The 22,925-nt window shown below is 47.8% G+C and overlaps 1 protein-coding gene across 2 annotated transcripts in view; it reads left to right on the forward strand.

The window, feature by feature from the left end:
• PCDH19 (protocadherin 19) overlaps positions 1 to 22,723 on the forward strand; it is a 56,890-nt gene extending 34,167 nt beyond the window's left edge. For both annotated transcript variants that reach the window (XM_062006852.1, XM_062006853.1), the window contains exon 5: positions 19,138 to 22,723. In XM_062006852.1, the coding sequence (XP_061862836.1) occupies positions 19,138 to 19,715 (578 nt within the window). In that variant the 3' untranslated portion in view covers positions 19,716 to 22,723. The remainder of the gene's footprint in view (positions 1 to 19,137) is intronic.
• Positions 22,724 to 22,925: the final 202 nt, after the last annotated feature.

A 22,925-nucleotide genomic window follows, 5' to 3' on the forward strand; every position in this document is an offset into this window, starting at 1 on the left:
GTTGGCCCAATGAAGCCCAGTGGGCCTAATGAAGCCCAATGAAGCAGTGATTTGCCGTTTAAGATAAAAATAGGATCCAAAAGAAAAGACAAAAACAGTAAACACACATTAGTGATAAAAAAATCCAGTGTTAGAAATAGTCACTGCAGCCGTAACATAGTGACAAAGCTTTAAAATCAAAATGAGACGAGTTTTAAGCAATGTCAGTAATGTGTCTCTACAGAGGATTGCTTCTAAAAGCATCACTTCCATGTTTCTTTCAGCAGTAAAGGTCGGTGTAAACTGTCATCTGGAAAGACCTGATCCTGCATACATTTCCACATTTGAGTACCTTTGCTCACATAGGTGGTTTAGTTGTGTCTAAGTCTCATAAACTCCAGCAAGACGAAGGGTTCTTTGAATAGAAATGGGTTAAAATTAAATGCTTATTAAATTAGTCTTCTTTATACTATCACACAACATAGAACTAGGCTTGGCTGTAGAGGAGAGCCCAGCACATGATATGCACCAAACCTTTTCTTGCTGGTTGCATCCCAATTTATTCAGATTCATCGTCATTTAGGGGATCAGGTTTTATCTAAAATATTCCAATTGGTTCTTATGCTCATCTCCATAGTATCTGAGTGCATTTCTGTCATGAATTGAGAACATGACTAATGGTATTAACTGGAGGCAAACACAGGTATTAGAAACTGTTGATTTTTTAAGCTGATTTCCAGCAGTTGTTCCACCTGCAACTCCCTTTTACTCTGCAGAAAAGCCTTTCTGTAGAGCTGTATGTACATGAAAACCTAAGTGACATATTCTAGGGCTTTGGAGGCTGGAAATACAGCTCTGGAAATTTCTACAAATTAATAAAAATACCTACTTTCTTGTATTCATATATGCAGCACAAGACATAAAGTCTAACATTCATATGTGAGTGACAGCACATCCCTTAAGATGGATAAATGCCATAAGCTTTCTTTACAGGGCAATGTCAATTATTACAGCTCTTCTGATTTCTGTATTATTGCGTGGATCAATCAGTGAAGCAGCCCTTGTAAGCTCAGTGGTGCTCCTGCAGTGGCCAGCCTGGAGGGAGCAGTCAGCTTCTCACAGTACTTTGAAAGCCCCGAGAAGGATTTTTGTGATGAGTGGCTTAAGCTGGGCTTTGGGAAGAGAAGCTGATTGTCTTATGATTCCTAAAGTTTAAAGCTATTTATGTATTGAGCATCTAACTCAGCTCATGGATGTCTGTATGGTGGTTGCTGATGCTTTTGTACGCATTCTCTTTACCCTTCCCTTGTGCCCACCCCTGCTAATGTTGCCCGGTCGGGCTTGTAGGGGGATGGAATATCTTTTATTGGTGATTGTAGCTGGAAAAAAAGCTGTCAAGCACTCAGACTAACAAGTCTCTCTGCAGGATGACCCTCACTGTTGCCAAGCACATGGTGCTTAGCTCCATCTTTAGTGGGTGGTCTGGACAGGCAGAAGTGGGCTCTGATGGGCTCAGCTTCCTTCGCTGCTGTGTTGTGTCACTGCAGAGCAGGGCAGCAGCCACTCACAGAGGTTTAATCCACTGCAGACACTCTGTCTGGCACAGACAGATCCCTCGTGGTGCTGCTTCCTTAGATTTGCAGCTTTGTGGCATGGAGCACAGCTTGGAGGAGGCAGGCCTTGCTGGAAGCTGATGGTGGGGCAGGGCTGACACCAAAGGCATATCCATAGCAATAAATGAAGGCCAATCCCTTTCTGCAAGACCAGGACTAAATAACAAACAGATGTGCAACATCTTTTGTTTGCATAAGAAGCATTATGATATATCCTGCATTCCTGGCACTTGTTCTTCAGTTTTCAAGTTCCATCAAAGATAACTCTCTCAATGTCTCCATCACTGAAGTTACTTGGTCCAGGGTCACAGGAGTTATAACTTCTAGATCCTCAAGTCTTTTCCATCCAAGCACTGACAGCATTCACCAGATGTGAATATTTTGGCAACTTTGAGAGCAAAATTAAAACTTGGATCCATGCCTCGTGGTGTAGGTTTGTAACGGATGAATGATCAACTCAGAAAGTTAGAGAGTTTCTAGCATTTCATTGTAGTTTTTAATGAGATTTTGTCAAATGTAGTTATTGCTTACCCATATTTTTGCTGGGTGACTGGAGAGCAATTTATAGGAGATACAAAGAGGTGATGTTTTTGATTACAGAGTTTCAGTTCCTATTTGTGCTTGGTTTTGTTAACTGCTCCTCAACACTAGCCCAAGCAGAAGGTTCACAGGGAAGACCTTTGCCAGGGTTCAGCTGAAGGACAGGACGATGCTAACCCTGGCTCTCCCAAATCATCCTTTTCCAAAACTGCTACACAATAGTTGGATTTTCAAATATTTCTAAGATAAACAAACAGTTTAGTCAAACTTGCAGCTTCCTTTTCCCTTATAAACAAGCCAAAAAAAGGCTCACGTGGAGTTTTTATTTTTTCCCACTTGCCAGTAACCTCTAAGGAAACCATTAACACTTTCCGTCTCACAGCAGTTAAGACTAGCAAAATGGTCAAGGTAATGACCATCATATTTAACAGTAGGGAAGGTATATGAATAAAACCGAACCTTCTGCTAACACAGCAAGCCAGCACTTCCTGAGCTCCTCCTGTAATCAATCTACATCGTTAATGACGCTGAAAACAGACTGAACTGCTGGGGCTGGCACTGGGAAACTTGCATTACGAACTAACCATCTCTTATTAACCTTTCGGTGTTTCCTTCACAACACTAATTAGAGCTAAATAAAACTACTGTTTGTGGAACTCTTAAGTTAAAATACAGTTTTCAGAGGAAATATGGTAAACTCCAAAGCTCCTGTTTGCTTGGCCTTTCTTTTTAATTATGATGGAGGATGGCTGTTACTTGTTTAACGGAGGCTTACATGATTAATGCTGCAATGTTACTGTAATTAAAACAGAAAAAAAAAAGACGTGATTGGAGCCCGTATAATTTACAGACATCTCAGCATTCTGGTGGCAGAGCAGCTCTAAGTATTGCGAAGAGGAATCATAAAAATTTATTCTAATTAAAATTGCCAGATTGACTAAACAACAGGTGACTTATGTAACTTGAGCGACCTGCTCATGGGGTGAGAAATCATCTGAAATCAGTGAATTATACAAAGCTGTCTATTATTCAAGTAAATGGGAAAGTGTGTGCTTACCATGGCAACCTGCATCAATTTTGCAGCCACTGGAAAATACAGGACCCTTTATTAAAGGAATAATCACCACAAACAGCACACTGACCCTGGGTTTCAGAGCAGCCTTCTGGGCACGGGCAGTTGCCATCAGGCTCAATCCTGTCATGCTGTGTCAGGACATGCACCCAGCAGCTCTGGGATGCATGAGGGTACTGGCAGCTCTGGAGGGGGTGGTACAGTTGGGTACCTGTATTTCTTTTTTCCTGGAAAACAAGTGGTGCAAATTACTTTGGAAGCGCAATATAGAGAAATCCTTTGGACCTCTCGTGGTTGTGCTTGTGTGCTGTAGAGAGCTGCAGGGCAGGAGACTGCATCTGCCCCAGGAGCAGGGAAAGGAGCCCACTCGTTTCTGAACTACAATGTGGATGGGTGAGTGTCTAAACTGCGACGGTTCCAGCAGATAACTGCTGAAGGGAGACATACCACTCAGTTTGTATGTAGGTTGTTTTACTAAATGATCTATGTAATAATATATAAGTCAAAACTCTGTAATAATTGGCATCAAACAGCAAAGAGAACTTGCAGCTTTTATCTGTCTTGGGGGAAGTGCTGCCACTCAAAACTCACGAGTGCTATGTTTTATTTCTCATACAGCATATATGAATGTGGGAAAGTAGATATTTTTAAGTGGGTCACAGAATTATGAAGAGGTTGGTCACCCTTTCCTCATGGTAGACATGCAGGTGCGCAGTGGGGCAGGCTGGGCCGGGAGCGGGGGTGTGAGGCTGTGCCAGGCTCTGGCTGGGTTTGTGGTGCCTTTGCTCAGTGATTTCCTTTCCCATCCTGCATTTAACCCCTGTGTCTGTTTGGAAAATAAGTTCTTTATAGCAAGTATGTTATAGATACATGCTAGCCACAATGTGTATAATCACAGTAAGCATAATGTGGCTCTCATTTTGCTGAATATCTATAATAGTAATGATCAGTTTTCCCCACTCTCAGCATTAGCCCTTTCTATTTTTCAGCAGAAACCCTTTTTTGTTCCCTTTTTCCTTATCGTATTTTCACCCTTTTTCAAGTGTGGAGAACGCCTGGCTTTGTAACCAGCTTCATTAGCTGCTCACATGTTGTGTTTCATTACCAAGAGCTACAGTGTGCTGCGGGGGATGGCACACGGCAGCAGGTCACTGATGGTCACTGCTGTGTCACTTCACCTTCGGGCAGCCATGGCCACACTCAGGGAAGAGAAGTGGACTTGGGCCAAGACGGGTTGGGCTCGTGGTCTGGGGGTAGTAAATAGGACATCTGGATGTGTGAAATGACTTGCTGTCGGGGAAGCAGAACGGGTTAGGTTTTCTTGGCTCAGTCCCTGTAGGAAAAGGAGAAAATTGAACCACAAAAAAAGAAGGAAAAAAAAAAAAGATGAAAAAACCCCTCTCTGAATTGAAGCAATAGGAAATGAAAATTGCTGAGAGATACTGTCATGTGGGTAGTGGTGCTACCAACCTTGTGCTGCAGTAATTACCTCTATGCATGCAATTTATGCTCGGCTACGACTGATTTCCCACATCATCCGGTGCCCAGGCTATATTCAATCAGTCCCAGCTGGAGAAAACTATCTTGGATCATTTGGTGAGCTTTCACCACAGATGCTACCTTGAGTCTTACGGAAGCACTTGAGAACTGTATGCCCCAAAGCCTCCCTGGCACACAGCTGGAGGTGTGGGAATGGTCATGGGAGATTCCCTGTGGTGAGGGGGCAAGGCAGAGGGGTGCCACATCCTGTGGGGTGCTGGGTGCCTGCAGCTTGAGGGGGTTAAAGGTGAGAAGCTTTTGACCCTTTCTAGGGAGAAGACTTTGCTTTGCTGGCTGTGTGCTGGAGAGAGTAGGTTTTCTTGTTGTTGTGGTTGTTCTCGTGCTGTTTAATGTGAAAAATGAAAAAGCGAAGCGTGTTGGTTGGAAATTTTTGCAAGAAGCCCAAGGAAGGTGGGTGTCCACATCGCTTGCAAACCAAAGTAGGTCTGGCACTTGATTTCCTCTGACTGCTTTGGAAGCCTTGGCTTCATTAAAGATAGAAGGCAGGAGAGGAACTGGTGCGAGCAGAGCAGACGGTGCTGCCTTGTCTGCTCAGGCACATTCTCCAGTCAGCTGGTTTTAGAGGCGAACTGCTGCCGGGCCTGGCGAGGGGCCTCTGGATTCGCCCTGCAAGAGGAATGGCTTTCATAATTCAACTGACTGTGCTCCTGGATTTGAGACAGCTCGGTGAGAAGTTACAAAGGGCATCTCCCATTTGGGAAGAGGAATTTGGCGAGAAAGCTGGAGCTGAAACTGTACATAGCAGTAACTCAGGAAAGGTCAGGGAGCCAGAGGCGTTTTTTGGGAGCGGTAGGTATGTTAGTGGAGGGTATAAACACCTTTGGGGAGGGTCTGGCACACCCAGGTGGGGCCCTGTGTGGGGAAAATATATATACTGGACTTTGTTTCTTGTTTTTTGACTCTCTGCATTTACTGAGACGCCATGCCTGGGAGTGCAGAGCTGCTGTCTGCCTTGCGGCACTTCCCAGTTGACTTCCATGTCCTGCATCTGTTCTGACAGGCAGTGCTTTTGCAGCCGCTCTCTGATTAGTTTTGGTTCCTCAGATGCATTGATTTACAGACCTTTCCTCTGCAATACAGCTTTTTTTTCGATGACAGTCCATGAGGCACATGATAACTCAGCAGCCTAAATTATTCAGGCAAATTGAATGTGTTTGGCTTGTTCCAAACTTTTGTTTCCTTTCAGCGCTGTCAGGAGAACAGGTAGCCGTGATGCTCGTATCCAGCTTATTCAAGTGCCAGGGAGACACAAACAGCTCAAGTATTGCCTCATTCATCACTTCTTTCCACTTTCAGCTGTGCTTTTTCTGGGCACTTTTCAGCCTCATAAAAATGTTTGACTTGCATCTAGGGTTGCTCCCCTCTGGTACGCTGCTGGGCTCTGGGAAGTCACTTTGTTTTGCAGTGGAAACGCCTTTGGTAAAATCAAAGGGAATTCTGTATCTGTTCCACCCTCTCGCCACGTGTTCATCTGTGGAAGTATATTCACTCATGCAAATATTTTGACCCATTAGTCATCACTGTAGGATCCAGGAACCTCTCATTAATGAAGACAAGTAATTAAAATGAGCAATTCTACCTGCAGCTCCCTCATCGCCTGACCTCTGCTTTGTCAGTCTTCCTCCATTGTTATTGGATAGACATGTCAAATTAATTCACTATAAAAATCCATACAAGCCCTTCACTGGGCAGACGTGCCTGTCAGGGACCACCAAGCTGAGGCAAACGGGTGGGGAGGAGATGCTTTGTCAGTGCAGAACTATCCCTTTGCTTTCTGGAGATTGTTCTGCATCAGGAGCTTCTGGATATAACCAAAGGCATTGGCTTTCACTGTCCAAACACGTGTCTGGAGATTTAGGACCTGACTCAAAGTCTGTTGAATCCAGCAGGACTCTTTCATTTGAGACTGTTGGGCTTGAAATAGGACTCAGGAGAGATGGCATCCTCAGGGGACATGCTCTGGGCTTTGTTTGAGACATTGGTCAGCTCAGCTGGTGCTCAGAAGTGAACTCGGGAAGACGATATCTGCTACTGAACAGCTCTCTAATCCAGCAAACAAGGCAGAGCAGCTGCTGGAGGATGGGTTTGCCTTGGAAAATTCTAGCTGCAAATGAGATGCATGATTTTAGGAATTATAATAATTACCCCCTGGAATAGGTTCCCAAGGGATGTGATATATTCTGTATCACTTAGAGTCTTTAAATCACATTTGCATGTTTTTCCTAAAAGCGTGCCTAGTCACTCAAACTGAAGGACTGTGATTGAGAAGCACAGTATGACAAAGCTGAGCATCACCCCTGGTTTGCGAGGGAGCAGAGCAGGGAGTCACTGTGGCCCCACATGGATTGAGCTCTGCAGATCCCCAGAGGAGTGGAGTTTGGCATGTCCTCAAGGAGAAGAGCTCATGGCTGTCCCCTTGGCCAGCACTGGCTGATGTGCATGAATGTGCGGAGTTGAGCAAGTAACCACACTGGGGATGATTCAGGTATGAACTCCCCCAGCCAAAGTCTGTCTTCCCTTTCAGAATGCACACAGTCCCTTCCTCGCTGAATCAGACATCCCCAGGGTCTGAGCAATCCTGGCTGTGTCAGTGTTTCCAGGACCTTCCCTCCCACCACTCCCTAAATGATGAGAGTGTTTTTTGAAGACCTCATTTCCTGGCCTTTCCCTTTTATCTCTCCAAATAGCAAATAAACAAGCAACCCTTTAGTTTCCAGTTACTGCTCCTGCACCCAGTGAGCTATCAGAGGCTGTTGACAATGACTTTTTTTTTCCCATGCTCCTGCCTGCAGGATTTGGGGAGATAATTCATTTGGTCCTGGTGCTTTGTCAACTTTCAGCAGTTGTAATTGCCTAATGATCAGTGCTGATGCTGTTGTTAAGCCTGTTAAAACTTTGTCCTGCTGAACAGCCAGACTGTGGCTGTCTCATCAGTTTGTGCCTGCTGTGTCGGCTGGAGCCATCTTTGATGCTCCTTCCCTGGCTTTGGCTTCGGTTGCTGCTTCCCACCCCACCACAGCTGCTGCCGGTGGGGATGGATGCAGCGGGTTGCTGCCCACGCTAGAAGGTAAAAATAACTGAATAACCCCATGAAGAGCCAGATGCTTTTCAGGGTTAATCTCCTTTTGCCTGCCCTGATGCCCATGGTGGCCTCAAGAGCCTGGTACTGGGGGGTGAAGGTGGTCCAGTGCCTCAAGTCCTGGCGAGCTGGGGAAGAGGAGCTCTCTGGAGGAGGTTGTCAGTAGTAGGGCATTGCTGTTTACCAGCCTGCATGCTATTTTTGCTCTTCCATTTCTCAGGCGCCTTTTCCACCTTCTTTATAACTTTCTTTAGAGCTTTAATTGTCAACATTTTGTGCTATCACCTTCTTTGATGTGCATCCAAGGTGCCCAACTGGCTGGTGCCATCTCTTGAAGCCCCTGTTGCTCATCCTCGCCTCTTCCAAGGCTGTTTCTTACTTAATGGCACACACTGAACATTAGTGCATTACCATCCCTTTTCCAAGAACAGTCTCCATCCACTCTTCTCTCGTCCCCCTGTGCCTCATCCAATTTAATTAATTATACTTAGTATATTACACATCCTGTCAAAGTTTTTCCTTTCCGAGTTTAATGGTTTTTTAATTCTAATGCATACTGCATGTGTAAGTGTTTCAGAAAGGAGGCGAGTGTGCAGTGGCAAAGAGGCAGTGTTACATCTGCGTGCTGCAGACAGCGAGGGTGGATCCCTGTGGAGATTTCCAGCAGGATTACTGCAGGACTGCACAGCCTGCATTCCCATTGCGTCTCCCTTCTTGTGCTTCAGGGCAGGGGGGGGAAATGAGGCTGATTCCCAGCACAGAGGAACATGTTTGGGTTAAAGGTACCCACTCACGGCACATCCAGCGGCTCAGCACCAGCACTGGCCGTATCTTCATGGCTGCTGCAGCCCTGTGGTGAACTCCAGCATAATGAACTTCACTCTTCACCTAGTGCTAACTCTGCCTAAAAGCACCAAATTACATCAGTCACTTCAGCCTTGCTTTATCCCTTTGAAGAGAGGCCACGTTAAGGATGTGGTGGGGACTAGACTAATCAGGTAACACTGGCTGGGGCTGGTGCCTATCGCTCTTTATTTCCCAGTGACAGTTAAAAGGTTTGGTCAGAAAAGTGGTTCAGGAGGAATGACTTTGTGGGCTCTTATACTTACTAGCTTCGGGTATTTCCAGATAAAACCTGCTCAGGCTAAGAGGGTTGTGGGTTGGTGGGTTATTTTTCTTGCCTGTCAGTGTTGCAAAGTGCTTAGGTTTTGAAATTCCAGCTGGGCTCTGTCTGTCTGTCACACCATCACTGGGAGTAATGATGCTGTGGTGCAATTTAGCTGACATCCCTGTGAACCAGGGCCAGGAGCCAACACAATCCAGCCTGACCTTGGGGCAGCACAGCAGAAATGCACCTTGGACAAACTGGAACTGGTCAGAGGCTGCGCAGGCAGAGATTGGGGCAGGGCTCACTGCGCCCAGCAGTGCTTGGGGAGCAGGACTGCTCTCTGTGGTGGTGCCATGGGACAGGAGCGTGTGGCAGGACCCCAGAGGGGCATGCAGACCCCTCACGTCAGACGGGCACCCATGGGTTGGCATCACCTTGGCTGGGAGGGCTGGGGCTGTGGAGCCAATTGCTTCCTTTGTGCTTATACAAGCCATGAAAAGGAGGTTATTTTCCATTCCTGTTCAGCTGTCACCCTGCAGCTCTTCAATTTACAGCCCTAGACCAATTTGAGGGCATGTTTTCTAACTCACCTCCATGGCTGTGGGGCTGATGGGATGGGATGGGATGGGATGGGATGGGATGCGATGGGATGGGATGCGATGGGATGGGATGCGATGGGATGGGATGGGGTGGGCGTCCACCTGCATTGCTGGAAATTGAGCTTGTCCATGAGCTGCAGGTAAGGTAGTTTCCCTAAGCTTATAATTAAGTTTTAGATTTGACTCTTGGCCTAATAGTGTTTTTATGTGTATACTTATACACGATGATCACTCTCTTGATTACCGAAGGAAAACTTAATTGCCAGAACAAAGGTTTGTCTGAATCAAATGAGCCACATTCCCTGGCTTTGGCAATGTGTGGTCTCTTTTGGTGGCCATGAGTCTGATGCACCTGCCACCTCCTCAGAAGAGGAGGCTGAGGGGAGACGTGATCACTCTGTACAGCTACCTGAGAGGAGATTCTAGGGAAGTGCGGGTCAGTCTCTTCTCCCAACTAACGAGTGATAGGACAAGAGGAAATGGCCTCAAGTTGCACCAGGAGAGATTTAGATGGGAGATGAAGAACTTTTTCCCTGAGTGGGTTGTCAGCCCCTGTCCCAGGCTGTCCAGGAGTCCTCATCCCTGGAGATATTGCAAAGATGTGTAGCTGAGGTGCTGAGGGACATGGGTTAGTAGTGGGCTTGGCAGAGTGAGGGACTCGGTGATCCTAAATGTCTTTTCCAACCAAACAATTCTATGATACTATCCACCAGCATGAAAAAACCCTGTGTTAGTCTGGAAAAGAGTTAAAGTAGAACACCAGGGAGGGCATAATGCGGGGCTCCTGGGCGGTGGAGCAAGAGGTCAATATCGTGAGGAGAGATGGCCAGCAACCAACGCTTTTGGGTTAGAAAAAAAGGAGAGAAAAATTCCCCATCTATCTCTCCACAGTAGGGAACGCCCCATCGTGCTGGGAAGCCTTCCAGCTCCCTCTGCTCTTCAGAGCTGTGCACTTTTAGAAAGTACAAAGAGCTTCTCATAATGTTTTGCCTTGTGGGTACGTCTATGATTAATTCCGTGCAAGCATTACTGGTGCAATAACAATACTGGAGGTCCTAAAACTGAGAAAGGAAACACATTTGGCTCGTACTTCATACACAATCACTTACACTTAAGCTATTGATAGTTGATTGGGATCTGTAGACTGCTGGGCTGGTGCCACTGGGTTTCTGAGCGCGTTCAATGGCTGGAACAGACAGTGAGGCTGTAGGTTTTGGCAAGCTGTAGGTCTCATTAGTCAGGCTGACTGTATCTGACACGAGAGATTCCCATCCACCAAGATGAAGCTCACTTCCCTAGGCTTTGGCTGACGTCCCAACAATATTTACATGAAGGACAACAGAGGATCAGTGTTAGATTAAGGGTATGAGTTTCCAGTAGGCAGACAGTTAAATATTCTATTGAAATACTCTTTTGATTATTTAGATAATAATGAAGTTTATGCGTGTCCTTGAGAAATCTGGGGAAAGGCAGTTGTTTTATGCTAAGCATGCAAAGATGTGTTTAATCTTGATAATAGGAGTAAATTATGTATCAGCATTTATAACCTCAGCTCTGTTGTTTCTCACTTGTTGAGTGGAAGCACCAGAAATCTGGCAGGTACGGGAGAGCCGCCATGGGCGGGTGTGTGGGAGGAGGGGGCAGGTGGGGGTCTTGCTTCTGGCTCCACTCCTGCTGTCACCCTGTGCCTCTGCATCCCTGCAAGAGGATGAGAATGGATGGTTCTGCTTTGTCCTGGCCCAGGGAGGTGCTGCATTCCCCGAAGCCCTGCAAAGGGTGCAGAGCAAGGGCAGGGATGCTGCTCCAGCAGGCGCTGGCTGGCCCAGTGTGAGCAACCGGGAATTGCTTCATACGTCCCCTGTTGTGACTTCTGTTGCATTGGGTTTTTATGAGACTCATTGAGTAGCTATTTTTTTTTTTTTTCTGAGCAAGGCCTAATTTTGAATGGGACAGGGTAATAATTCGATTTATTGCTGCTGTTGGAATGTGGCTGCCTGGCTGGTCCCATGTTACCCTGGCAGAATATGTGAATTTGGCTCTTTCAGATTTGACAATAGCAGAGAAAAGTAACCTTTGGATTAATTTGCTTTAGTGACTAAAGTCCCATTAAATGGAAGGCAGCTGGTGTCAAAGGCATAAATGGAGACAAAGTTTTGCTCCCAATTGTGGGAAATGTGTTTAAACAGACTAGAAATGTTTCCATCTCTGCAGGGTATAATATACTCAAATGGTTGCATTAACATGAAAAAAATACAAGAGAGAGTGTATTTAGGACAATCCCTCTGTATCCAGTGTTAATGAAATTGAATTCCAGTAATGAAGTCAAAGGGTTGTATTCTGCACTCGTGCAGGCACCACAGCAACTGCCATTCACATTAATGGGAGTGGTGCCTCTGAATTACGGAGCCGTAACGGTTTGAGATGGAAAAGGTCTGTATCGGATCCTGGAGTGCTCTGCTCTCCTCTCCCAGGGCCAGATTCTGCATCCTGGCATCACTTAGGATGCTGATGAGCCTTGTGTCAAGGTGTGAGTAGGGAAGTTTCAGAGGTGAAATCCCCACCACTCAGGAGCCAGCACGAGCTCTGTGGACCACTTAAGAACAGGATTAATTGGAGTTTAAGTGATGCGTTCCACTATCCCTCTGAAAGGCAATTAATTTTGCCTTGTGAATAAGGTGGGGATTGGCCTACCATCCTGGATAAAGGTGGGCAGCCAGCATTAAATTGCATTCCAGCCCATAATACCTTCCAAGTCTGACTCCACAGTAGTGCACGGTGTGCCCAAACACCAGCTCCTCTTGCTTCGGGTGATCGCCTCGCATCCCACAGATGCCTGCTCATCCCAGCAGCTCCAGCGGGCCTGGGAAGGTGTTTTTCCGGAGAAAGTATTATTTTGCATCAAACCTCTTCTCAGCTCTCCGGTGTGTGGCCAGGCAGGAACCCCTCTGCGTCTCAATGTCAGTCTTCATTCATGATACAGGAACCGTTCTGCAGAAGAAAGGGCATTATTAATGGCGATATAGAGCAGGCGAAGAGTGGATGGGCCAACCCCCTGGCTGGTGTAAATCAGTGTGGCTGCTTGGTGCTTCCAGGGAGCTGTATGTATCTGCAGCAGCTGGAACCAAGCCCCATCACATCTCTTTGTTGACCACTACAGAAGCTCTGCCCATGAGCTGCACTCAGCCATGGGTCCTTATCAGCAATTGCCTGATAAATTAATCCAATTCACATCCTTTGTTCCATTAAAATAATTCCTCGCAGGCATTGGCTTTGTCCAAGCGCTGCTGACCTCCTGTGTCGGGACAGACAATCCAGGATTGAAAATACAGCATTTTTTTAGTGTGCATAAATGCCAAACAATGGAAAAAGAGAGGAAAAGAAAGGCTCCTCGTTGCAGTACAGAGCATTTGTCACTGTCCCTGGTTATTAGTATCCTCTGAGCATTGTGCAAGGGAAGCCACGCCAGGATTACATTTCTGCATTGGCTGGAGTTTTCATATTAGGAACAGTGAAGGAAGTCTCTGTAAAAGCCCATAGGTCAAAAATATAATACACTATTCCCCACCTCTCGTTTCCTGATATTATGCTATTACAGGAGATAAGGGAGAGGTGCGGAGTCTTAATTTATAAGCAGATGATGAACCATGGCTGGGGACTGCTTGGATTTTGCTTGAGCTTATTATTTTATCTGGAGTCTAACGCGGTGGATTGCTGCTCCAGGCTGCGGAGGCGGACGGAAAATGGGCTTTTGCTGGTGCACCGAGGGCGGTGGGTGCTGCCCGGGGGCTTGGAGACGTGCTTCACACCTCGTGGCACGCACCCCCAGAGATAATGAAGGTGCTGGAGTTGAAAAGAAATGCCAATGTAGCTGGAAGAGGAGTGTTAAATAATGCAGTTGCACATTGTCCATGAAAGATGGCTAACCATGAGTAAACATCAACAGCAGTGTTTGATCCCTTCATGTTTACTATTTATTCATATTTATTATTCATAAATTCCGTCACAAATGTTAGACCCGCACCCCAGTGAGACATTTGCATTTTATTTTAAGTTTGATTTCCATCCCCCACCACCCCCCCTCCCCACTTTAGTTTCATGAACTGAGATTTAATGATTTGCTTTTCCACATCATTCCCGTGCTAGCTCTCCCTGGCTCTCCTCTTCTTGTTTCAGGAAGAGATTTCTAACATGGAAAAGTGATATTTGAATAGATTCCCCTAAGGCAATCAATTTACTTTTAATTTGTCTGGAACTAAGCTTTTCTTTGTTGCAATGAGAAAGGATTGAAACTGCTGTAAAATTTATTAGCTTCCAGGAAGATTTTGAAATGAATTTTTTAATGATCGTGCTGTTTGCTGCACCCAGGAGCAGTGTCATCGTGATTACAGTATAATCATACGGTTGCTGAAGAAACACCGAAACGTGGAGATAAAACCACGCTCAGGCACAAGGGCACCGATGGTACCGGGCCAGCCACGGACACATGCTCTGCACCCGCCTGGGACCAGGGGCTTTGGGCTGGGGCTGGCAGGATGATGCTCACCCATGCACCCCCTGATCCCTGCACAGCCCACCAGGGCTGCCATTCTTCCAGATGCCCTTTTATTTTTCCTTATTTTTCATTTTCAAGCAACTCCTCCGCTCCTTTTCCTTGCTCCCCATGTAATAGCACAAATGAGCTCTACTTACTCACCCCAGCAAAGCTGCTCTGACATGGATTGGATTGAACCAAGCGGCTGTTTGAAAATGGAAACTCCAGGGACTATTGTCATCGCCCAAATTGCACCTTAGATTGTATAACAGCACATGTCATCTGGCCATTTATCAGGAATATTACATTCCCAGGCACTTGCACCTTGCTACGATTTAACTTTGTCTCTTTGGCCAGCACTGTGATTCCACTGGAGATAATTCAATTGCTCTGAGAGCTGAATGGGCACCTTGCGCACCGGCTTCTTGTTGCTCTGCTGCAGGTATACAAGCTTTGAATAGGAGACTGGAAGCACTTGTATACCCTGGACATTTGTTAATCCCTCTTTTTCATGAGATAATGCTCCATGCAGGGGGCAGATGAAGGCTCGGCTGCTCCAGTGCCCAGCCCATGTCACCTGCCAGCTACTCCTGTGCTGCTCTTGCCTTCCTGCTCTTGGGCATCCACTGGGTCACAGAAGTTTTGAGGTTGGAAAAGACCTTTAAGGTCATCAAGTCCAACCATTAACCCAGCACTGCCAGGAACACCACTAAACCATGTCCCTTAGTGCCACATCTACATGGCTTTTAAATACCTCCACCATTTCCCTGGGCAGCCTGTTCCAATGCTTGACAACCCTTTCGGGGAAGAAATTTTTCCTAATATTCAATCTAACCCCCCCTGCTCTTCTGGCCAAGGGCTTTCTTTCATGGTGGGATTGGAAGTGCTGAGGATCTCTGCTGGGCTGGCATCAGGTCACTTGGCCCTGGCAATTGGGGCAGCCCTGGTGTTTCATGTCACCTCCCAGCTCCCTGTGTCCAGGGACACCTTCCCTGCCACCTCCCAGCTCCCTGTGTCCAGCTCCCTGCGTGCCAGTGATGGTGGCCATGTCCCTGCCCACAGATGGGCTGCTGGCTGTCACTTCAGGCCCCACAGGCTGGGCCTGGCTGGGGCTCCTTGTTAGTTGCCTTTGTGCTGATCCTCCAAGGTGCAAGTAGAGAAAGTTTGAAATCTGGAGCTCAACATCTGCTTTGCTGTGCTCGTTGAGGAGCATATTTATTCCACGGGTAGATGTTGGTTTTATGTTGTTTCATATTTCCTATGTGAGAGCTTACATTTAGCAATGACACATTTTTTCTGCTAAGCCTGACTTCAAGATCACTGCTCGCCTCTTCCTGGCAAGGCTTCTGCCAAGACATTTTGTACCTGGGGAACATTTTAAAAGCGACCCTGCCCTGAGGTGCTCTGAAGGCTCTATGTTTGTGCTAAGTGAAGGCAGACTGGCTGAAAGATGGACATTGCTGCTGCAGGGCGTGAACATGTGCAGCCAGACTACACAGCCATCACCCACGCATGGCACCTGTGCTCAGGTGAGCCGTTCAGCATTTTTCTGGACAGCCTGCCTGTGACACGGGCATCCCTGCAGCCAGACTTGTGACAGGGCTCTCCCCATAGCACATATGTGCTCTGCCCAGCTCGTTAGAAAGCCCAGCCCAGCTCAGCTCAGGGCAGCTTGTAAAGCCTGGGGCTGTGGTGTTTCCCTCGCCAACCTGTGCCAGCCGGCAGGTCCTTGCCAGCTCAGGCTCCTTGGGGCCTCCTTGAGATGAGGCATTTACTCTGTGGCTTCTGCAATGCAGTGCTGAAGCTATGAGGCTGCTCACCCAGTGCTGCCCCTCCATTACTTCCTCCTCCCTTTGCCTCCTGCCTGGCCCTGTTGGGCAGTGGTTTCATGACAGCTTGTTGAACCTCCATGCTGGCATCAGGGTGCGAGGCATGGGGGTGGGGAGCTACCAGCTTTGGCTGCCTGCCACTCCTCGTGTGGTGCGTGGTGTGGTGGTGATTGCCTGGGCTTTGCTTCTTGCATTAAGAACATTTTTAGTACAGACAGGAACAGTCATATTGACTAGGGCAGGTCTAGGGCTGTAAAAGAATTTCCTATTGTCCTATTTCTGGTTGTTAAAGTAGTAAAAACCAAGACAGAACCATACAATAAAGAGCCTGTGAATGTAAATGACTGTCCTGGGTGCTGTTAAGGCTGGGTGAGTCAGACCTGGCTGCAAAGGGCAGCCCCAGGAGCAACGCGCCTGCCTCTGCTTTGGAGCAGGAGGAGGATGGGAGGTAGGAGCCCTGGGTTCAGTCTGCTTGAGGAGCCCAGACCCCTCTGAGCTTGCCTTCCTTGGACCTGGGATAGAAGAGGAGTGGTGTGGCATTGATGTGTATCAGCAGGGCAGGCGTGTGACCAAAAAATAGTATTTTGTATCAACTACAGGGTTAAGACAGTGATGTGTGAGTGGCTGAAGATCCTCATTCTGCCACAGAGAAGCAGCTGCTGCTCAGGGCTTTGTGCTGGTCTTTGGGTCTGCTGCCAGGTCAGGGCTGGTCTGGGCAGCCTGGACATGTGTTATCCCTGCGAGCAGGATGGTTTCTAGCTGCAGGACTTAGTCTCTGAGATGTGTGGTGGGGACAGAAACAGGCAGGCAGAATATGCTGTGGAGCTACCTGTTGTCTTCATGTTTGTGGATGGATGGTGACTCCTGCCCCTCTGCCTGTTAGCCTGGCATCTTTTGTACTTCTGTCCCCTTCATGAAATAAAAGATTGAAATGATGTAATTTAATGTAATGCTTTTCATCTCTTCTCCTGCCTGTGTTTCAGCTGTTGGTGCAGCTTGTAGATGAGCATCTTGGTGTCCAAAGCCGATCATCTCCCTGGCAGATAGGCACTGCTGCCCTTAAGGCATGAGGCCCATCTTGGCGTTTGAGGAATGCCCACTTGCAGGGCAATAATTGGCAAAGTCCTCCATTTGTTTCTAACAGTAGAATGTGCCAGCTTGGAATAAATGGGTCAAGGCAAGAGACACCTGCCTGTGCTGCAGAGCGCCGTTTGCCTTGGCTGCAGTGGTCCCGTGGATTTGGGGCTAAGCCGTGGTTCTGGGTGGGAAGGTGAGGAGCAGCAGCTGCCCCCGTGCCTTTCTGTGCTGGACCAGCCACGCCAGCTCGTGCCTGGATCCGACGTTTGATGTTTGCAGAGAGTCTGAAGTGATGTGTGCTCCAGCAACGTGCCCAAGGTCACACAGCACAATAAATCAGTGTCTCATCAGGGATGAGAACCTAAGATATTTCTGTAGCCCCTCCAGCCATCACCAAGTCCTCTGCTATCACAGCCAGACTACACAACTCTGTGTGCCTGTAGCACCCTTTTGAAGTTAAGCTGTGGATAAATAGGCAGACAGCAACACTTTCTGGGCAATTTTTCTCTTTTTTTGCGTTTTGCTCAAGTACTTGAAAGTAACAGAATCAAAGTATAAGAGCATGGGCTTTTAGATCTGGGTGCAGGTTGTTCTGCATGTAGGGCTCACAGAAACCTTCTCTCCAACTGCTTTTACAGCAGCCCAGACCTCCTACACAGCTACCCGATGCTGTGCTCTGCACCACCGGGGAGCTGCTGTGATGCAGAGAAACAGCTAATGTCTTGCCCATAGATTTTTCAATTAATTGGCTTCTTCTCCTTTAAAAAAAAGCACCTTTTTTTTTTGAGGTCTGCCTTTTACTCGTTTATTCTCTGTAAGTGTTAAGCTGCTCATATTTTGGTGCATTGTGTTATGTGCTGAGAATTTTTATCAGCCGCCCTAGTGCTCGAATGTGGTGGAAATACCGATGTGTCTGAGGAGCTGAGGTTATGCACACAGATGTACAAAGCATCAAACCCAACGCTTGGCAGACGGACAGGAAGCAAACCCAGGCTGAGTCTGCACCTTCTCAGGCTTCGATCCATCAAACCGGCACCGACTGAGCGCGGTCTCGGATGGGGAATGGCATTAGTGCTTTAGTGCTGCTTTGTGTGTCTGGAGGTTACAACAGGAAGGAGCTGTGTCTTTGCGTAGCCAAAGGTTGTGCTTTAGGAGGAATATCTGCAGTTATGAGTTCTTATCGAATGAAAGAAAAGTCATCAGCTGAGACTGAAAGCAGCCAAGAGCCTGTGGTGTATGGCGAGAGCCATGGTCGGGTGCTCAGCAAAGGCCGGGGATGCTGAGGCTCCTGGGTTTGAGTTACAGCTTTGCACTTGGCTGAGCCTGGCTGCTTCCCTGGGCCACAGGTTGTCCCTTCGTGACGCAGGAGTGAGGTTGTGTGGTCCCGGGGTTGGCCTGCAGCATGGGGATGCATGTGAGCACCAGGCAGGAGGGTTTGCAACTGCCTGGGAGCCCTCAGACCTGGGCATGGAGGGTCCTCGGAAAGCGTTAAACCATCATTCCACATTTCAGCCCCATAAAGTGGTGTTGGGAGAGCCCCAAGTCAAGAGATGGGATCTTTATTGCCCTTGTGTGAATAAAGCCCCAGCACTGGTAATGATTGGTATTTAATCTTCAGTGGAGTGGGCAATCCTGGACATTTATAAAGCCTCTGTTGTGTGGGAGGTCAGGGAGGATTAAGAAAAAATACACATATACACAACTTCCTCCCCCTTTCCCCCCTCTGCAAAAACTCAATCTTAAATGTCATGTCAAATCAGGCTTAAAACACGGTGGCCTCCAGCACCGGGTACTAAACCCAGGAAGCGCTGACACCGAGTGGCTCCACATGTGGGACAGAGCTGCGGTGATGGATTCGCAGCCGTAACTCCTTCCCCTGGTTGCAGGTCCGGTGGTGGCAGATGACACACAACCTGTTGGAAATTGAACTCCAGTCTTTAAAGCAGCAGAGTAATGGCAGTAAAAATCCCTCTTTCGGGGCCGTGCCTTAGAAATGATGGCCGTTTGGGGCTGGGGAGGGCCGTGTGGGTGGAGGCAGCACGCAGCAGTGTCTGGCTTGGTGCGGGCACACAGCCTCGGGCAGGCTGGGATGTGATGGGCACCCTGGTGTGGTTCCCCCGTTCACGGGCCTTTGTGTTTTCTCCACGCAGATCAGAGCGAAGGATTTCATTGCAGGGAGGAGTGCCGCATCCTGGGCCACTCGGACAGGTGCTGGATGCCCCGTGGTGCCGTCCCCAGCCGCGCCAAGTCCCCCGAGCATGGGAGGAACGTCATTGCCCTGTCCATTGAGGCGACGGCAGTGGACACGGAGCCTTACGCAGACTGCAGCACAAAAAGGACCTTCGCCACCTTTGGCAAGGAGGGCGGTGAGCCCCTCGCCGACGAGCGGCTTGCCAACGCCAAAGGCAAAAGAACGGTGGACCCGGCCGCCGGCAGCCCCAAGGTGAGCGGTGCCGTCCGTGAGGCGGGCAACGGCTGTGAGGCCGTCAGCCCCGTCACCTCGCCCCTCCACCTGAAGAGCCCTTTGTCCGGCAAACCGGCGGCACCATACAGCACCGGGAACCGGGACCGGGAGCCCTTTGGGAACAATGGCCCGTCCCGGCCCACGGAGGCAGAGCCCCGCGGTGCGGACAGCGAGAGCAGTGGGCAGGAGGGCAACCCGCTCCTGCAGGAACGCCGGGAAAAGGACTCGCCTGGTGCCCGGAGACTAAAGGACATTGTCCTCTGAGCGGCACCCAGCGAGAAGAGGAGGAGGAGGAGGAGGAGCAGGATGAGGGACCGCACGACTCCCAGCGCAGATTGTTTTTATCGCTTACCAATGGTTCACAGATTGCTGTATTTAAAAGCTTTCCCTAAATGTATTGTTTATAACTTGATGTGACAATCCCACTCGTCTCAACAGGCAGCAGGGGTGTGCAGCCGGAGCAAAGTAGCTTGTGTTTGGCTTTTGCCAGGAGGCGGTGGGTGGCGAGGGGCAGAGGCCAGACCTCCCGCCAGGTCCTCAGGAGCGCTCGGGATCCCCTCCTCGGAGTTTATATATTTTTATATCTCAAAAAAATGAAGTAAATTTCCATTCCTGGGAAGAACAGAATGGCAAATTCCTTATTCGGACACCTTCAGTAGTCACCCTGGTGGTTTTGTAGTCCACACGAAATAGCGGCTGTTCCTTGTGTGCAACTGTTCAAACCGAGTTCAATGCTCACCCCACACGAGGTTGGTTGTGGTTTAAAGCTGTTGCTATTTTGCTATGGACACCCCTGCATTTATGAATCCTTTTGCTGTCACATGCTTATCTGTACTATTATTGTATTTGATATTGCAAATTACTGTATGTCCAGTGATAGCAAAAGGCTTTCAAGCTTAAAAAATATATATATATATAAAAAAACCTCACAATCATCTTACTGAAACTTTGGGGAACCTGCAGTTTGCAGCTTGGAGGAGCAAGCCTCCACTCCCACCTGTAGCCCCCCCAGCTCCTGCAGGGCAGTGACAAGGTGTTATGGGAAGACATTCTGGGGAAAATTCTGCCTGGATGGCAATTGTTGGATGCGCTCTGCTGAACTTTTTCCCTTACCTGTTTCTTTTACAGAATTTCAAGGCAATGCATGGAAAGGTTTTCCAAAAGTTGGTTGTTTGGGTTGGGGTTTTTTTTTTTTCCAGTTCCCAGATTTAGATGTCCCCCGTCTCCACTCATTGCCAAGTCAAAGTGATGGAATTAACAGATCTAAATGACCTTCCTCAATTAGACATACACTGCCAAGTCGGCATTTCCCAATCGTGCTTATGCCACGTATGTGTGCGTTTGTGTGTCACCACGGCATGGTTTTTAGACTGTTCTGATTTCTTCCTATCCCTGCATCATAAATAAGTATGGAATGAGCAATAGTGATGTTAATTTAGGGGCAGACAGGTGACATGTAACAATGCTACTAATTCAATTAATGTGCCTTCTTAATGGAGAAAAAATGAAAGCAATTCACTATTTTTTTTCTCGTAATTAAGGACTTTTTTTTGTGTGGGTACAAATTTACTCATATCAAATTGATTTTAAAATTGAGCTACTTTAATAGCCATTTTGTAGAAGGGAGAGAGGGAAGGGGTTTCGCAGCTCTCTGCTCTCTTGCAGTGATAATTCCTCAGTGAGGTATGAGTAAAGTAGGAGGATTTCAGTTAGCATCTTATGATTATTATTATTAACCCTTCACTGGACAGATTTTCCTACCCTAAATAATGTTTCCTAGAATTTAAAATTGATTATGGAAGGGAAAATATATAGCTGTTGCCAATGTTTGCTGTACCAGCAAGTTGAAATTGGTGGTTTCTAGAGAAATAGTCTTTCTAGGTCTACATATCATGGTAAAATATTTGTTACTTTGATTTATTTAAATTAAAAACGTCAACAAGAAAACAAGCTCCAGTCATTATTATCCTCAAGACAAAAATCAGCTCCAGCCATTTGTTTCTTCAGGGCAAACTGATCCTGCCTGTGAAGCCATAGCTGGTCCAAGACAGGTCTGCAGTCAGGCTGTTCCCCCTGCCACTTGCTAGGGCCAGGAATTTGGGAAAGAACCAACAAAAAACAATCGTCTAATGAAATTTGTGACGCTCCCCTCGCTGGTGTTGATGACTACCTCATTCAGCTCCCATCCCACACCTTCACGTGATGTCCTGCATCCCTCTGGAAAGCCGACAGGGGCTTTTCCCCTCTCTTCTGGAGTCTGAGCCTGTTTTTCAGGGATATGTTGTTTCTGTTCCTGCGCCGTTTCCTGCCTGTGTACTGTTAACTGCTGTCATTTATTTCTGTTTTCTTTCCCCAATTGTGTGTGTTATTATAACACAAGCAAAGAAGAAAGGGGCTGGCTTGGGGCCATTGGAGTAACTGGATTTTCTGTACCTAACTGTTAGGCTGGGTTTATTCTGACGTTTCCTGGTTTTGTCAGCTCTAGGGGGGTTCTGGGGGGGGAAGCTTCTCATATGTGTTTGCCAAGCGACACAGCCTGCAATGCCTCATCTGTCAGATCCTCTTGGCTTCACAGGGTGACGGCCCCACATCACCCTATTGTCATCCCCCCAGCCCCAGGATACCTGGCAGGGATGAGGGGCATGGGTGCCCCATCCCCAGGTGCCCCACCATCATCCCCAGCCGCCCGGAAAGCATCGGCTGTTCATTCCTGCCGAGCGTTGCCCTCTGCCTGCGGAGCTGCCACCACCAGCCCGGCCTTTCGGATGAAAAATAGATGCTAACTGAAAAGGAAAAAAATAATAATAATACCAAAAAAAGAGTAGAAACATTTCTCTAATTTACCCAGAGGAAACATTCCTTGCCACTCTGAATAAAAGCGCAGCCGGGAAGGAATGGGAAATAATTCTGTATTAAAAGGGGGCATTAAAGAGGTCAGTAAACCCTTATGCCTCCAAGAAAATCATTTAAACACCAGTTTTCTGGGCTGAGCCGGGCTGCAGCCAGGGATGCTGAGCGAGGGGCCCTTCCCTGGCACGTCCTTGCTGTGTGGGGCCGAGGGGAGAGCTGGAGAGTGGCCCCAACTTGATGCCTCGTCCCTCCCTGGAATATTTTGCTACTCCTGTCACTGTCCCTCTGTGTCACTTGAGATGAGTTCAAGGCTGCTGGGCAAATTGCAGTCTCTCTTAGGTTTTTTTTGCCTTGAAACTGGCCATGCAAAAATGTTCAAGGCTGCAGGGTGGGTGGGCTGAGGGGGGTTTGTGGGTGTTCCAGATGTAATTATTGTGCTTCTTAATAACTTAAACCTGTCCTGAGATTTGGTTTAGGGAAAATCGCCAGGATCTGTTGTTTCCTTCAGGCAAGCTTGCTCTGCTCCCCTCTTTATCCCCTGCTTATCCAGGGAGCAGCATCCACCCACCCCCCAGGCGTGAGGAGGATCCCACCTGGAGCTACCCCGGGGCTCGGGACTGGAGG

The sequence above is a fragment of the Colius striatus genome, chromosome 13 (assembly GCF_028858725.1).
Source record: "Colius striatus isolate bColStr4 chromosome 13, bColStr4.1.hap1, whole genome shotgun sequence".
In the NCBI taxonomy this organism is placed as follows: Eukaryota; Metazoa; Chordata; class Aves; order Coliiformes; family Coliidae; genus Colius; species Colius striatus.